This window comes from Acanthaster planci, linkage group LG07 (genome assembly GCF_054643075.1).
Source record: "Acanthaster planci isolate LZ-2023a linkage group LG07, COTS_SCS, whole genome shotgun sequence".
NCBI lineage: Eukaryota > Metazoa > Echinodermata > Asteroidea > Valvatida > Acanthasteridae > Acanthaster > Acanthaster planci.
This window is the reverse complement of record NC_141783.1, coordinates 16900349-16918802: the sequence shown is the minus strand read 5'-3', so window position 1 is coordinate 16918802 and position 18454 is coordinate 16900349. Positions and strand designations below refer to the sequence as shown.

General features: G+C 41.6%; 2 protein-coding genes across 6 annotated transcripts in view; one reads left to right on the top strand and one right to left on the bottom strand.

Annotated features, from left to right (window-relative positions):
• LOC110980205 (galanin receptor type 1-like) overlaps positions 1-12230 on the bottom strand; it is a 28205-nt gene extending 15975 nt beyond the window's left edge. The window contains exon 1 of the mRNA XM_022236645.2: positions 11897-12230. The gene's annotated coding sequence lies outside the window, so the exon portion shown is untranslated. The remainder of the gene's footprint in view (positions 1-11896) is intronic.
• A 3726-nt stretch (positions 12231-15956) lies between these two features.
• Positions 15957-18454, top strand: part of LOC110980209 (uncharacterized) — a 36476-nt gene continuing 33978 nt past the window's right edge. The window contains exons 1-2 of one of the 5 annotated variants that reach the window (XM_087138664.1): positions 15957-16159; positions 16976-17124. Coding sequence is in view for 1 of the 5 variants with exons in the window: in XM_087138663.1 (XP_086994789.1) it covers positions 17255-17365 (111 nt within the window). In the remaining 4 variants the exon portion in view is untranslated. Of the gene's footprint in view, positions 16160-16975; positions 17125-17251; positions 17366-18454 lie in introns of those variants that run through there. The other 4 variants (XR_015425806.1, XR_015425805.1, XR_015425807.1 and 1 more) reach the window with 4 other exon arrangements.

The following is an 18454-nucleotide window of genomic DNA, read 5'->3' as shown; positions in this document are numbered from 1 at the left end:
TTTCTTAAAGGGAAGCTGCAATCAATTTTTGTGATCACAAATCTCCAAACCTCAGTTAACCTTATTTTCAACTTTTGTTTCATTATTTCAAAGGGTATTTTAACGCCTTTTTGGTTTTATGCTAATGAGATTTCCATATGCATGAGCAAAACTGTGATATCATCTCAGGAAGAAGCTTCAATGTTGCATTGGTTTGTACAAAAAAGTTCTTCATTTTTGTAGATTTTCCTGGACTCAGTTTTCTCTTCTTTGCTGATTCATTGTTCATGTGCACAGCAATCATAAAATATCAATCCCTCTCTCAGAGATGTTTTCAGTAGGTAAATGCTGGGTTCACAATTTGAACAGAAACACCTATGCACTGAACCATGTCTTCCCTAGATGATGTCACAGCAACAGCGCCCGTAGTTGCTTGGATAATTTCAAATGTTTAAAAACATGCACTTTTCAGTGCATTTAACTAGATGGGAGCGTAAAACAGGTTTCATACAACGAAGAAGAGTAAAAAAAATGCAGAAAAATGTGTAAAATGAAAACTCATTGCAGCTACATTAATTTAAAAGATATCAAGCTTGTTGATTTGGACGGGCCTAGGCACTGACAACGTTTAATAAGAGTTGACTGATGCGGCTTACTGTTACTCAGATCTGGTTCACTCCAAAGTCGATCATCATTTCAGTGATGCGGTAAAGGGAATGTTGTCTGTAGTTCAGGCTACTGCGGGCAAATACTACTGGCGGTAAACACGGCATTTCCGAGAGTCCACTCACACAGCCACCCACGTGATTTCAGGGAATATTTTGACATAGTGTGCAAAAACATGCGACGCAATATCAGACGACTTCACTCACAACGAAGTTATTGCGCGTGCGATCAAGCCAAAATGAGGTCCTGCGTATGTCACGAGTCGAGCTTAAGAATAACAAATCAATTCAAATATAGAAAGCGTTTTTCCTGATCGTTTTGCACCGGAGTATATACCAGGCAAGATATGGGACGGAGGGGTACCCCCCCTTACCTGTCCAATCCCTATACACACTCTAGACTATTGTTACCTAACACATCCCCCTTTGAAGTCTGTAAAGAATTCCTGAGATTCCGATCAAACAATGACCAACACAAAGGCGGGGGGGTTCTCTCCGTCCCATTCTTGCTTCAAATGCCGGAGTAAAGCCTCGCTGTTCAACTTTAAAACTTGAAAACGGATTGACACAATGCTTAATTCAAAAACGGAAAGTAGTCGTAAGAGGGGGAAGGAAGAACTACAACAGCAACAGCAGCATTTAATGTGTCACTAAATTCTGTAACTCTGCGTCATACCTTGCTACACTTCCCGTGGCAGTGCTGAACCTCCAACTGCTGGGCATTAATTCCTCACACAGGGCTGAAGTTTGGAGTAACGCCTATTCTGCCACACTGTCTTATTTCTACAACGTGACGACATAAAAGAAAATTTGCTCCTCGCCCCCAAACTGATTTTGTTTGTTTTTCATTCCATGTAATTAGAAACGGAGGTATGTAATAATATAATATCACTTTTTAGTCTCATGCAACAGTTCTCTGTAATTTTTTGTACTAATATTTCGTATCCAATACATTTCACTTTAACATTTTGACCCACATGTATGTCTTAGTCTGTGTTACTTTATTCCTTTCTAGATGCTTAAAGTTTTATTATTTAGGTCTTTTTATAATTATTTAGGTCGAAACCTAATTTTGCTCGAAATATATTTTCCCTTCAGTGCAGGGCTCTAGAGAATGCAGTTCATAACGCTGTCCTGTTTAAATAAAAACTGCAAATAAGACTGTTTGATATGGCTGCGTCAGCCGAACCACCTGTCGCCAAATACACGGCCAATTGCATATAAAGTAATGCGCCTTCATGCCCCCCTCCCTTAATTTTGCGCTATTTCCGTTATCTGTTATCCCTCTCCCCAGACTTTTTTTGTTATGCTCAATAAAACTCATTTTTACGAGACACACATCCTTACTCATTCTTTAATCCTTCATGACCAGAGGAGCATTTCAAGCCAAGCCACTCTCCAATGCCTCTTAAAATTCCATGAGGAGTGTTTAAGAGGAAAACCACCAAATACCCGAGTACCATTGAATGTATGCTATCCACGTAAAGATGGATTTCTTGTCATGCCCGCGGGCACGTTTTATGTCAAAGTCGAAGCCAGAACAGACGCGAAGCCGATATCTGTTCGTGTGACATTTAATCGGCCCAGCTGTTGCATGCGAAACCAAACGAACATAATGCATCTGGACTTGCAGTGCAGCATTGAAAACGACGCGAGCGAAGGTGCACACAATTTTGCAAGGGGCACCAAAAAGCCGAAGAACTATGGCTTGTGCATTGCTTGTGTACATTTCAAAATTTCCAGCAGCGGCGACAGGAGGGGAAAAGACTTTCCCGGGGGGGCTACGCAGTCCCTTGCCTCGTGAGTAAAACCACTGCGTGAAAATTATGGATACGGAGCGAATAATTCCATCATCGATTGTTGCATAATGAACCTTGACGATGACATGAAATGAGCATAGTCTACAGCTGCTTTTAAAACAGCAAGGCCTCCAGAACATACACTGTCATATAGTGACAGAGAGTTGTAAATTCTCTTCACTGCCAAACCACACTGTATTCGAAAATACATGGTCCAGCTCTGGCTGGCCCTCAGGAGCTTTGGTCAGTGTGGAACCCGAGACAGCTTTTCTGACGGTCACTGACACTGCTAAACGATGTTTCCTTGAACAGGCCTGCCTTCTTTTGATGAATTGGGCGGTTATTATCAGGACTCGTAATCACTGTGCATCATCAGAAAGACACCTAACAAACAAATAATTGTGAATGACCCTTAACAGTTTCCTGAACTTTTGCTGGCACAGTCAGACAATGTAATGGTTTAGTATGGAACATTCCATAAGCGCCATACGAGATGTAGCCCAATCTGGAAAAGTAAAAACCGAACCAACTGGTTCTGCGTTCCCGACTTTGCTTCATCCTTATTTGAAGCCAGTGGAGCTCAAGTCAACTAAGTGGATTCTGTAGTGAAATTACCCCAGAATTAGAAGCCATTACTGCGGTGGCACAACGCTCGTGGACAGGTGCTGCGCGCACGTTACATGCCTCTTTGACCAACAGAGTGTCGTAGGCCCTTATCCAATACTCGACTTGAGCTCCGTCTCAGGCTCTCTCCCAAAACCAATTCCCGATTGTGGGCCTGAAGCGTTTAAATTAAATTGGATTACTGTAATTTCTGAATCTCTTGCATCTTATTTGATGTTTGGTGGCACTATTAGGCTAATTAATGCGTTTGCAGCTTCAAAGTCAGCTAGTTAAAAACAGTTGAAGCCTGAGACGGAGCCGAAGTTGAGTATTGGAAAACGGCCGTGATTTGCCAAATGCACGCGCGCGTCAAGCTGAAGAATGTGCGTGTGAGTGCGGTGCCACCGCAGTTATGGCGTCTATACAATCTTTGGTCTATAGCGTCTTCTCTTGTGACGTCACAGTCGTGTTTTTCCTACAAGTGACTACTAAAGCTAAGGTTAGCTGTCGGTAAAAAAGTAAAAAATAACTCACAAAGTGTAAAAAAAAACCACGCAGTTATACAGAAAATAATTCAAATTGCCGCCGGCGTCCCCGACTGAACGTGGCGCAGACGCTGAGTCGTTTCAGATTAGTGTAAGCGAATTTAGGTGTTTTTTCACAATAGTGTGCACATTGTCTCGTTCTGTAGTTGGTTGCCACCGTACACCTAGTTGTTGTTAAGAGTCCAGAACGTTAATGGGCCACAGTAAAGTTCCAACAAGCCGGTCCAAAATAATTCCTTACAAATTGTTGCCCGTCCCTCGACGGCCGCCCAGTCAGGCTCAAGCATAAACGCTGATCCTGACACAGAAGAGTGAAAAATAACGGGGGGTGGCATATGAGCAGTCTACGTGACATTGGTATTTGTCGTGGACGTGGGATCTATCTTGAACCTCAGTTTCATGGAAGTATGAAATGAATGTCGCACAATTTGCCATACCACCATGGACTGATCGGTCCAACGACAGGTTGCCCAAGTTTATCGCATAAATACATGTACCTCAACCGCACAAAAATTTGCGGTATACATGTTTGTAGATTCTTCGTAAAGATTGATAATCTCGCAATGGTGCACTTTTACGCGCCTTCGAGTACAAATCGGGAGTGATGGCTGTACATTCGTGACAATGGCTAAGCTTTTATCGACCCACATAGGGCCATTGCATCGTCGATTGTCGAGGGACCAGCGATCAGACGTCTCTTCCTATCAAATTGTCATGTGATATCGAAAACTTCCTGCCATCTTCACTTTACCGGCTAAATCACACCTACTCAATAGTCTACGGCTCATAAGATAGGTCACTGCGCTTTTTATGCATGCTTGCAGAACAGGTTGGCACTATTGTTGAAATCAAGGCTGTTCAACTTTTTTGTCGACGTATGGTTTGTTTTGACAAAGGTCAGTATAGATTTTTCATTTTTCTTCTAAATTCATTCATTTCAACGTGTATAATCATTTTTATAAGCCTCCCTTATCAGCTTGGCATTTGTGACACTGCTGTAAATTCATCGCTTCTTCTGATTGGGTGGGTGCAACTCATGTGGATGCAATTTACGCGCGGCACTGAAACGCGAAGACATCGATCATTGGCTCTTTGCAAGTTGCCGCCATAACAAAGCCTCGATCTGGCAGCTTCACACAACAGATATAGCCGGTTCAGTGATTCCCGTGTATGTTGCTTATTATTTTGCACGAGTTGCGTTACTTCTCATACCCATGCGATTGGACAAAGCGATTCTGTCGCGAAGTTGCCAGTTCTCGGCTCTGCATGCCTGTGGTGGCAGCGTGCAAAGAGCGAATAGGAAAGGATCGTATACATTGGTTACAACCAGTGTGATCTTTTGATACGCACATCACCAAATCTATAACTGAGATTTTGTGTAGCTTTCGGCAAATTGCTGTAGCACTACCCAAACAGGGGCATCGGGTGTGCTACTTTCGTGATTGGCCACCTTTTTAAACGACCTCTGGTAATATGCAGTATGGGCAGTGGTAGGTGCACAAAAACGGTAGCATCAGATGTCAATCGAGAAATCGCTTCAGGTGGAATTCGACCCAACAGATCGAGTCTGCAGCCCCAGTCTTGGCTCCCCGCCAGACACATTGATCGCATCCACCAGAAGGCCGTTGTGTACAAAAATTATTGCTGTCGCCGTCTCCCAGCTGCTGCGACGTCCGAATGGGGGAATAACCGCTGAAGGGCAAAATGCAACCGATCGAATTGATGAAAACGGTTGCTGGTACTCGTTTGCCATAAAACCGCAAACTACCAAGTCCTGCGTCAGCGCTGGAAGCTGTAGCATATTGATTGTTAGTTTCCTAGGACAAACGATATCATTTTAAGGCTCTGTCAATACCGCGGCGTATATTCTGTGCCTTCATGCCAGTGTGACTGCGGAATGACCAAATTCTTAAAACAAAATGTTGCCCAACCGTTAGAATTTGATACGTTTCTTTGGTGGCTCGGGTTGGGTTTGGCTTGTTTGCGTTTGGTGGCTTGTTTTAACGTTTGTCCGCGCGTTATGGGTATGGATTTACAAGATTTGGTGTAAGTAACGGGTGATTTTGAGATTAACAGCTGTCCGAGTTGCGTTCCATGTTGCATCTCTGTCTAAGTGGAGTCAATCGATTTCGTTACCATCCGGAATAAGAAAGAAATTTTGCTAAAAGTAGCAGTTGTAAGAACAAATTACAAAAACAGGCGAGAGTGAAAGAAAACAAACGCGTCAAATTTAACATCTAATCTGACTCAGACCTTTCTGCCCTGAGCAGAAGCACCCCCTTATGGATTGAAAAGAGCAATATTGGTCGGGAGTGTTCATTCTGTTGGGAGCGATGAGACTGCAGTGCTTGCGTTTCATAGTCGTTCGTATGGCGTGCGAAGTTAACATTTAATTCCGGAATAGAGATATCTCTGCTCCTAATAGAGATATCTTTATTGCGCAATAGACATAATTATCTCTATTATAATTTCCGCTTCCGAGTTCAGCAGGTCGCTTGGGTGGCATTGAATCGTGTCCCAGTACTTGTACTCCCGTGGTTGTTTACAGTAGGAGACGTTACACAACCCCCTAGCTCAGTGAAACTTTGTGCGTTGACAATGACCTTTTCGTTGACCCAGTATGCGTGACCGGAAACATAATAGAGATTTCTCTATTAAAACAGGACGTACAATATAGATATCTCGCTTATTAATCGAGATACCTTTATTAGGAATAGAGATATCTCTATTAGGAATAGAGATATCTGTATAGAGGATTAAATGTTAACTTTGCACACCATACGTTCGTGAACCAGTTATACATGTACCACCAAAGGAACCCCCGTTGCTAAGAACTTGCCCCCTCTCTTGATCCAGCTCGGGGGCCACACCGCCAATAATAACGATGCTTTTACATGTTATTTTACATTTAACAGCCTATCGGTTTGTGGTTGGAGACCAATAGGCGAGCTGCCAAAGACACAGTGCATGATAAATATAATGTGCCAACCCGCATTAAAGTCAGGGAGCCCCCGGGCTAGCGAAGACTATACTATTCCAGAATAAATTCGTTGCACGTACTCAGCACGCTATGCGTCAAACATGCATTAACTTGCGCGCCTATGCCGTGAGTTCCTATACAAAGGACTATCAGTTTCATTAAAAAAACAGACCCTTTTTTCCCGCTTGGCTTGGATACCCAATGATTTTTGTTTATCTTTTCACACTAGAGGATGACACGTAGAAACAGTCAGTGAAGCCCATCACCACTTTGAAACTTGGCGCCGACACTCCATCGCAATATAATCCCATAACGAAAGCTTAAAATGGCCCTCCGAGAATCCCCGTTTCTAATTTATTTTCTTTTGAAAGACGGCATATGGAGATCTTTCCGACGTCTTTCCCCGATATTGAATCTAAGACGGATGTCTTTCTCTGGTATCGTATCTCGGTAGCACGTCTTTCCCAGATTTTGGCTGCATCCAAATCTGTTGTCTAGAGCTAGGTCTTCGCTCCACTGGAAATGTGTGGAGATACGCAGACAACAGACCTAGCCGTTATTCTGGAAGCCCGTTTCGGACACGGCCTTAGTATCTCGGAAAGACCTCTTTCCCAAAGACGTCTTTCTCTAAATTGATTTCTCTAAAAGATGTCTTTCAAAGATACCATGTCTTGGTCATGTAACTACCGTCCACTCCAAGCGGGAACAAAGGAGGGAGTGTGTTTTAAATGAAACTGACAGTCCTTTGCTACCAACTCATCGCGTAGGCGCGCAAGTTTATGCGCGTTTGACGCGGGGCGCGCTGAGTACGCGCAACGAATTTAATTCTGGAACACGTAAGTCCATGCCCCTCACTTAGTTTTTGCGCATGCGTACTGAATCCCACTGTAGCCAGAGGCCTGTAAAATGGCCCTTGACTTGGACAGGTGGACCCCAAAAGTAATCGATCAACATCAAGCTCAGAAAAATTTGTTGGCCTGTCCTTACCATACCGATTAGTATTTAAACACTCAAAGTCTCCTTTGCTAACTTGCACACGATGAAATTCCATTTTCTGCCACATTTTTGCCCGTCTTTTTTACGTACCTCCAAAGTAACAGAGTCAGAAGTTGGAAGTGAAGCCAACATTTTAGAGGGGATTTTTTTAGTTTTGTACATATTTCACCCTATCTCATTTGCTGCATTCCGATGTTTTCCCCTATGAATTCCAACATAACTGAAGCTCCAAAAAATCTAAATTTTTCAAGAAATCAATTCCTCAATAATCCAAGACTCAAATCGTGTAGGTATTTAGAAATTTGGCAATTCACTTAGGCAGATATAGAGTCTTTTTGTAGCCCAACCCTTAATTTAAAAGAAAATCGTACTTATTTCACCCTGTATCATTGGCTGCATTCCGATGTTTTCCCCAAAGAATATCAACAAAACTGAAGCTCCCTGACATTTTTCTACTCGTGAATGGTGAGGAATATCGTGAACGCTCTAATGAAAAAATATCATGCAAGAAAGAAACCATATGGATGAGAACGGAAGTGTTTGTTTGGGCCTTAATCAGCGGGGCAGTTTGACGTCGTCGTACACAAGTAGGCTTACGTATTAGTGCAATGATGCAATAAAAGTCAACTCGTACCGAAACGCACTCGTCCCCAGGTGTGTGTGTGCGTGTACGTGTATGCCATTCCCCAAATCTGGACATCTCATTTTTGACAGCTGTCTGGTCATGTCGGACTCAGTGCGGAAATTTGAATTGCATTTCAGACAAATGGCTCTCTATCTTGAAGAAATGAACTGATGGATACAAATGATTCACCAGTCTTCCAGAAAGTATCACCGATGACCTGAGGGGAATTCAACAAAAGTGTGAAAATTGGGCACTTAAGTAAAGTGAAAAACACGGAAAACGACGAAAATGGGTCCCAATGGAAAACGAAGTGAAGTTAAAAAAAAGGTTTCCTGCCTAGAGGTAATAAACTTTTTTGATCATAAGAGTTACAAGTCTTTCATGTGGCATCAAAGTTATTTGAAGGTAAACCCGGCAAAATTGTGAAAATTAGACACAAAACTAGCTAAAAAACGATAATATTTCATAATTATCCTTTGTCGTAAAATTGACGTTTTCCACTTCTTTGATTAGTTATTATATATCACCATTTGATAGATTCTTGGCAATTTATTCACACAAGAGGTCTTCAAGGAAAATGGTAGGACAAATTCCTCACCGATATGCGTCGTCTGCTAGAATATAGCAGTTTTCAGGCCGACGACCATATGTCACTATTGCGCATGCGCGAATTCACAAACTAAATGCATGCACAGTTTGTGGGCACCGAATATACGTCGAAGGCTGCATTCGAATCTCTTGTCTAGAGCTAGGTCTAGGTCTTCACTCCATTGGAAATGCGTGGAGACGCGTAGACAATAGACCTAGCCGTAGCTCTGGAAGCCCGTTTCGGACACGGCCTAATTGTGGACTTCACGTACGTGCACGCCGAACTCGTACAAGAACCTGGTTGGAAAACTTCGTAGCATCTGTCTTTCACTGGTGAGAGTGCACTTCAACTCAGGGCGGGGTTTTAATATGCAGATCACTCGAACTTTAGCTGCTGTAACGCGTGTGTGTGATATTCCATCTTAGACAGATGTCTTTCCGTAATGTTCTAGCTAAGAATGACGCCTTTCTGTGATATTCTATCTGGAAAAGACATCTATTCGTGATATTCTTTCTTTAGACATTTATCCGTATCACATTATCTGAGAAAGAGGTTTTTCCTAGGAATCTATATAATCTTGCAAAGATGCCTTTCCGAGATATCATGTCTTGGAAAGACTATCTGGGGAGCTCGTGCAAAATATCAGGGTATTCCGTCCCTTGGTGATAATCTAATTATTAAAGAAACGTGAAAACACAGGTGGTCACTTTAAGCTTCCGTACTCCAGCCCTCAGATCAAACAATTCTCTGTAAAACAGCAGAGAATTTGAGGTTATTGCAAGTTGTGCTTTTGGTCTGCGCATGCTATTTGGGGCCATTTTGAAGGCCAGCAAACCTGAGCCTATAACGGCACCCATAGCCACGTAGCTGATAGACCTTATTCAAATGGAAACCATGTAATCTATTAATTTAAATGGGACGGTGCTAAACTACTCTGATTAATTCCACGCTTCTCTTCCATTTTCATGTGACATCACAGCTCATGTTGTTATGAAGTTTGTTTCGCTATTTTCAGTCTTATTCTCAGGTTTCCAACATAAATTGTTTTTAATCGTTTTTAATTCAACTTGTGAATATATGCCAATTACTGGTTTAAGTCCCCGTTGTGATACGTCGTGGATCACAATATTTCAACCATCTCAATGAGTATTTTTCTTCTCATTCGGCAGTTTTTTTTGGGGGGGGGTCTGAGGAAGGTCTGAATTACTGAATCACAAACCACCGTTCACAGTTTACTCCATTGCACCATAGCGAAAACATCCGTCGAGACCCTACGTTTTGTGAAATAAACGGTGCTAGAATTGGGTACTTTCGTGCTCCTGGTCAATTTCGCCCATCAATTTAACATCATGACAACCTCACTGAAAGGCAAGTGGCGTCATGTACCGGTATAAAAGGGAATCGTCCCTTTAGGGTATTTCACGGAAAAATAATAACTTAATAAATTATTTAACCATAGCGGTTAGATAAAGTGGTTGCTATAGCAGCGTGTATTACGATCTCTGAGGAACGGCATTTTTATAGAGCTGTTGTAACTGGATTTGTCTCAAGTTACTCAATTTAAAGTCCATATTGAGTTTTAAGTATAATTTTTTAACTGAATCAGAATAGCGTAAATCACGCATCAAAAAAACCTGCAACTTGAGAAAACTGTCCAGCAAAGATCCCCCGTCGGGCATCGACATATCACTTTGTTGATAATTGTATCATTTATACCAGAAAAAAGTGATGGTATTCTAAATAAGTTGAGTCGTGATTGGTGATGCATTTGCATTAGGCAAACGAATGTCAAATAATCCAGGTGCCTCTATAGGGATCAATCATAATACAAATGTTATCTGGCCAAAGTCCAGTTGGAGAAAGTCTTCCTTGAGAAGATGTCTTCTTGGGTTTCATTATCTGTACACATTTGTCACCAAATGCTACCAGAACCAGTAGATCCCTGGATCCCCCGATCCGTAAGAAACTTGTATTGAGGCAGATTTACTGAAAATCACCAAAAGGCTAGCTTTTTGCTTTGGCATCGACACCCTCAAGAAAAGTTAAAAGGCTGCGCTTGTCCAGAGTGTTATCTCTGTGCTTTAATAAACTCAAGTCGTCAAACTAGTAAAGTAAGGACCAAAACCTCAACCTTGCAATAAACTTGGAAAATCGTGGCAAATTTTTTTTTTCCAAAAGACTTCTCTTCGTTGACCTTTCCCAATCAGACCTTTTTCAAAAAAATGTATATTAAAGTTTATCATGGCGAAGAAGAAAATATGTAGCCATGGCGCAGTGCAGAATTGGTTTTTTTTTTTTGAACGCAACCATATTCCATGGTAATCTCCCAATTCCATGGCAATGACTCGAGGGAATAGGTTCTGACTTAGATATTACGATGAATGTCTTGTTAGGTTACTGTATAAGCGCGTCTGAGCAGACATTTGGAAGAACACTCGATGGGGCTTCAGGATTGTCCGTCTAATAACATTGCAAAGGACGAGCGAAAATGGCATCGAGTTCCGCCAACCTCAAGACACTCCCACACAACGATCCATCTCTGTACCCAGTGGCGACGGGTCTAACCCTAACAGCCGAAAGATTAGACACCGATCGATGATACAGATGAGCGATAAGAAGGAAGCGTGCTGCCCAGACACTTTGGGGGTCGAAAGATGTTGACAAAATGTCTGTGTTCCGGGACTGTACAGCTGACAAATTCTGTCTTTGGGAGTGTGCGCGAGCTCAGGGAAGGAAAGGAGACTGGTTCGTACATGTATTTACATGCCGCAAAAGACCAATCAAACACATGTGTTATCTATATGAAAAACAAATTGTCCGTACAGTCACAATCTGGCCGTTTGACAAAGACCATCGCCAACATGCAGATTGAAAAAAATGTACAATTATTCACACATGAAAATCTGTACGTTGAAGGTCTGTCATTTTATGGATCGGTTTGGCAATATGTCAGATGCTAATTCCAACAACCTTTAAAACGTCAGTGTGACTTCAATACAAAGAAATGGAGATCTGGAATAGATATCACGAGGCGCTAGACGCCGAAAGCAAGGACAAAAAAGAACTGATTTGAAAGTTTACTGAAAGTTTAGTAATTGTACACTGATAAAATTACCTCAAGAACTGTAGCTACAGGAACAAGGAACACCGTGTCACTTCACCGCCCTCCATGGGCCTCAAGACAGAAACGGATCCATTCGATACGAACCTATAACTTGGCCTGTGGCGGATGTACTGCATTCTATGCGGATGCATATTATCCCCCACGCATAAAAGGTGGGACGGGCAAGAAAATCAATACAGGGAACCGGTTGAGCCCATAAAAGCACGATTTGTCTTGCTCTGAATTCTGTTGAACGCACAATTTGGCATCAGTCAAAAACGTTCCTACGGTATCCTCGCAACGAGCTGATTGCAGCGGCCGCGGAGCAATACACTGACGGTACTCCGATTCATTGACGTAATAACCCTGATGCGGCGCCGTTCGCCGGCTCGCACTATTCTGCAAGAGTCAAGTGACTCGCGATTCTGTCACTGCATGAAAATTAGCACTCTCTTCGGCTTTCGCTCGCTTAGGAGCCAACCCTTTTCTTGTCATTTTCACGTGAGCGGTACAGGAAGCAATACATGTTTTTTCTTCTACCCTTCCCCTCCTATAACACTGTAAAAACAACGTTTTTGTACCCACTCTTTCCACACGTTTAACCCACGACATGTTTATTAAAATGTGTTCAGGAATGAGTTTAAACGCCAAAACTCTTTTCCGTGGTACATGTTTAGCTTTTTGAAATCTGCTTAGCATTTCAACACATTCCTAAACGTGTAACACTTAACATGTCGCAATTAAACATGTCAAAAACGTGGGTACAAAAAATGTTGTTAGAAATGTGTTTAAACTCTAAGCGTTGATGAGAGTATACAAACTGGGAAGGAAAGAAACGATGATTGTTGGATGTTTTCACCTTCTTTTAGTATAATATATAATTTTTTAAGTTGCCCAAATTTTCCAAGCAGGGTCTGTACGCTTACAAAATTGATGAAAAAAAACACAGAAGTTGACCCCTGAACGTGTCATGTTCCATGTTGTTCCAACTCGGCTATATAGTGTACAAGTATCACAAGTGATTTACGTGACTTCACAAGTGGACCCATTTATTGCACTTGTCACCTACAATTATAACCCCACTCCTATATGCAATCAATATCAAAATAAGTAACGATGCATTATAATAGGGATAAATGATTGACTTATATACAGAAGACTTGAGGCCTTAATAATACACTCTACGTATGGGGTGTGATTTTTCCTCCAGTGAGTGACTAACAAGTTGGTGCGACAAGTCGCCAGCTAGTCTAGCTTGGGGCTTGCGTAGGCTCTCAAGCGTCAGAAGCCGACGTACACCTAATGAATGAAGCTGTGGCGTTGCAGTTTCATTAACCCTAATAGTCCTCAGTCTTCCCACAGGTGAAGGATTAAGGGCTGTTAGGGTTAAAGGAACCAGGAAATGAATTTTTCTTAGAATCACTTTTTGTGTATTTCTGTACTCTTCTTCCATGTATGACGACTGCTTGACATCTTTTTTTAATTATGTGAACTGAACGGTCCCCTTTTTGAAATATTAAAAATTGACCAAACATTTCTGGACATGGGAGGGCGCTTTTGCTTTGATGTAAATCCAGGAAGACATGGTTCAGGTTGCATGTTTTCTTGTTCAAATTGTGAATCCCAAATTTGCTATCTGGGAACATTTCTGTGAAAGGGATTTTGCTGGATTATTGCCATATACTTACACAGCAATAAATTTGCAAGAAAATAAAATCTGCCATAGCAGTGGTTAAAAAATCCAGAAATTTTCTGTGCACTTTCCACAGGCCTGTGTACCTTTTTAGAGTGCGTTGCGTACAAAATGCGTTCATGCGTTTCACTTTCACGGACACAAACATCGACTCCATTAACATGATACGCGTGTGCGTTGCGTTCGGCCGTCAAATTGCCCCGGGAGCGATTTTGACGGATACGCAATGCTCTGCGCAAGTGTTGACGAGCATAATGGGATGGCGCCTTTATGCAAAGATTCATTGCGAAAGAAAAATAGCTTTATCGCTCAGGCACAAATTCATTGTCATTCATCTGGCTTAATATAGTAATCAGCTTTTGCTCAGATTTTTCACTTTTCACATTTGAATGCTCTTGCATTAGCTGTTTTAATCCTGAGATATCGTGTATTTTTTTGGAGTTTCTTCCTAAATCGCTGCAACTTAATCTCGTGCTAATACTACAAAATGACATGAAGTCTTCAGTTTCTTAAGGATAATGTCTTTGCTTACCGCTTTCTCATCTGCATTAGTCTTACTTAACAGAGACTGTGGGTTCTGCTCTTGTACCCGAAGCTGGACGTGTTTCCAAAACCTTGCATGCTTCGATCCCAGTGTTTTGAACGACGTGGTTAGATCTTCAAAGCAAACAAATAGACCCAACTTTTGGATTTGTATTAATATTATTATATGCCTCATTAATAGCCACACCCAGGGCGATTTGTGCAGTGTAACGATTACGATCACATTCATGTCTCTGAAACAATTAAAACAAATGATCCACTTTGAGCCGGCGATTTATTTGAAACTCAGGAAATCGTCAAGCTGGACATAAATGCCAAATCCCATTACGACTGAAGCCGGAGGTTAGGAAATGGCGTACGCCATTAATTGCTAGCCGGCTTTTGGAGGATGCACAGAGCCCTCAACGTCTGCTTTCAAGCCGCTGGTGAATCATTATAGTACACGTAGCCCTACCACTGATCTCTACAATACCGCCATGCAAATGATGCAATGAGGCCACCGCAACTTGATTTTTGTGCAACAGGGTAGATTAATTTTTTTTCAAAGTTTTCAAGTAGTATCGAGGAGGATAGCTAAAATAACTTCTGAATTCAAAGATAAAAAGGTTGTATAAAGGAAACTGAGTTAAAACGAAACGACCTGTAACAGATGGCGGCGAAGTGTGGCTAAGATGTTGAGACTCCCGCTCACATGCCATCACGTACTTGATCACATCTTGGGCCTCTCAACTTGGCGCTTCGTGACTTGGTCTTCGACCTCCTTACGCCATTTGGTTTATCTATGATTATGGATATCAGACCGGGTGTGTTTTTGCGACCATGGCAAGAAACATATTCTTCTTCGCTCATTGCTCGGGGGTTTTGTGCCTTTGAGTATGCTTGTGTGACGTCATTGTGTGACGTCATTTCGAGAGCCGAAAGTTGGAGTAGACAGATTGCGCCCACAAAACCACGTTACCTAAAAGTATTAAAGATCAACAAACATAGTGTGATCCCATAGCAAAGAGTGTCATATGTGTAGTTTACCAAAACTAAAGTTAACGGTCGGTAAATCACTCAGATTATTAGGTGCTGGGTACAATTGTAGTCATTACTAAAAATACACTTTTATATGGGGAGACGCCATATTTTTTTATGTTTGATACCCACTATAGGGTCACGTGACTTAGCGGGTGCAATCGGTCTGTTGGTTCTGTGTCGATTCAACATGGCGAAAATAAGCAGACAGTTTTTCGGTAGTCTCTAAAATAAGAAAATTATATCTTCCAAGAGTTGTTACATGCAGTAAACCAAAAGAAGTAGAATCGGAAACACCCGAATTATCCGAATATTGAGTGAAAATGACGTTCATCAACGAAGTCATCCGCTTCCTTGTGCTTTGTCTCTGTTGGAAGACGTAACCGTTTCTGCTCGTTTGTTTGTGTCGGCCACCTAAATGTGCCGGTTTATTTTCTTTTGATGTCTCAAACACGTTTCTGGTTAGGGGTTGCGAAATCGCGCCTCTGCAGTGAGTGCTTTGTCTGTTTAGACATTTTAGTTCATTTTAAATTGGCCTATGTACTTACAATTTTAAATCCTCATTGTCATTGGTAACCACAGTCTTTCTGTTGTACCCCCACTGTTTTGGGAAATTTTCTGCGCACCCGGCTTGAGACAACGTCTGCTGATTGGTCAGAAGTTCTTTAATATTTCGCATTCAATCGTTAGAGGGCGGTGTGACACTGCGCCGTTTGCAGACGATTGTTTTCATTGATCTAGTATCCATCTCATGCAAATACGAAGCTGCGCATCACTGTATGGCACCATTCTTCATGGCGTGATTTCTTTGCTGGCTCGCGGCGCGGCGGCATGCACGGCATGCATGCTGCCTGTCAAGTCATACAAGTCTGGACTTGTCGCGGCTTTCAAGACATCCGAGTGCGGCGTGGTCTCCTTGCGCGCTTGCATTTTGCACTATAGTATGTTGAACTTGAAGCTTGTGTCACTTGGAACTCCGTTTTCGAGATTTGGGACTTGAAGTTGAACCTCTTGAAGTTGAAGTAAGTGTTTTACAAATTAGGCCTATCTTTTCAGACTTTTCATAAGATTAATCGTTTCTTTACCTGCTTCAGCTGTTCATTAGTAGGGCCTAACATAACATACTTAATAGCTTTAGGCCAGATTTTGACTGAAAGACTGGTCATACCATGCCAGGCCTCGACCATCGAAGAATCAGAACACATACATGTAATGCTCCGTGGTTAGCAATAGAAATAGAACCGTGTTTGGGAACTTATAAAGAATTAGGGCCTAGGCCCTGCATTTGAATTTTTGAACCCACCTACCGGTAGGCAGGTGACGGTGACATCATGTTAAATAGTGCAGAGTTAATTTTGTGTGGAAAGAGGCACAGGGTAATTTTGAGGGCAATAATGGGGTAGGCCTACACAGAGCCTATTTTCACAATTTACAAAACCTGTAATACAGGTCTAAATTCACAAAAAAACAGGGTGGCCATAAAAACATTATCTTTGGTTACTTCCAGAATTGTAAGGTGTATATATTTATAGCCATGTACAAACTCCCATAAACACATTTTGGCTGTTTTGATTGTGCCAATTTACTCTTCAAACGCAGCTACATGTACATGTATTTGTGCAATCAGATTTTATACATGCCTTCTTGGTGATGTTAGATGGGGAAGTTAATTCACCTTATATATATCCTCATTAAAATGGTGAAATTCTTGAATATTTTGCCCATCCACATTACAGAAAATCAGCAGCATGTACTCTTGATAAATGTCAGCTGTGTGATAGCTTGACCAATCCCAACACAGCTCCCATCTTTTCCTTTTGTTTTCCTGTCACCCACAGATGAAAGCCGCACTGTGATCGGTCCAATTTGCTTCCAATTGCCATGACCAATCACAGCTCAGCTTTCATTTGGATGGGGTAGTACATGTAGGCCTACACAATCCTTACAACGTTAGAGAACCCCTTCCAATTGGCAGTTGCCAGAAAAGGTAATAATTTTTTTTCCCCTTTTCCTTGTGTGTCCTCCATCCACACCACACATTTGTTGGCCCATCCCAGAATATGTAGGCCAATATTTTAGTATAAAGCTGCACTGGCAGGCTGAGGTAGGACCCAACAATGCAACATGGATTATTATTTGTGAAAATGTTTTCTCCAGTTTGTGTAGCTTTCTTAGTTCTTTGCATTTTAGATGGAGTGGGGCAGATGTTGTACCTCACAGTTCTTGGGGTAATTACACTGCACGTTATTCACCTCTGCTTGTTTTCCAGTTTCTGAGCAATCTAACAAATTTTGTTCTGAAATTAGGAAATTATAGTCCAAATTCATTAGTTTTGCATATGTTGTAAATACTGAGGCCTATGCTTATTCTTTTGATTTGTTTGAGTTGTTTTAGGCATGGATGTTTGTTTATTTGTTTGTTTATTTGATTGTTTGTTTATTTGTTTGTTTTATTTTGGTTTGTTCAATTTTTGGAATTAGAAAAGATGGTAAGACTTTTCCTTTCTTCCTCAACAAAAAAGTTACAGATCTCAAACTCAAAAGATTAGTACCAAGTTAAATTGAGACAAAGAGTTTGATGTCATTCAATCCCCGTCATCAGTGTTGCCTGAAAGCACACTACACAAACGGTGCACATTGCTGTAAATATAAGCTGACAGTTGACTCAAGAGGCGTCAGTTGCTCCATGTTCTAACTAACCGTGAATGTCCTTTGTGCAACCTGAATTCTGAATAAATTTGCTGCCCATGAAGGCTGTCAAGCTCTCAAGACTTCAATCACCCATTCAGTTCCGTCGTGATTCCCAAGTTACACCACCAGGAGTAAGTAGTCACTTCGGTACTGATGTAAAGTGAAGTTTCCCTTAAAACTTAATCATCACTGGATCAGATATGTTGAAGTAATTTTTGTGGTTTCAACTACAGGGTAATGCTATTAAGTTGCAGTCTTTTCAGTAATAACGCCACTTTGAGTCTTTCCTTTTGCAAAAGCCACTGTGTTGATGTTTCTAGGCTCAGCTTGGCCTGAAACACAACTCTTTGAAAGTTTTGATGCTTCTCTTGGCGGTATCTGATGAGAGTCAGACTGGTCCTGTATTTTGTAAAATCTCACATAGCCATGAAAAATTAGAATAGCGCCCTCGCTTGTCTGAATTATTAGAGAACAGCATGTGAGCTATTTGTTGAAAGCATGGATGCACAGTATGTATTTGTGTGAGAGATTTTAAGACGGGGTTTCAGCTGGCAAATTTTACTGATCACACCTGAGGGCATGGAAACACCACATTTACTCTGGCAGTGTAAATCATCAAGCTTGCTC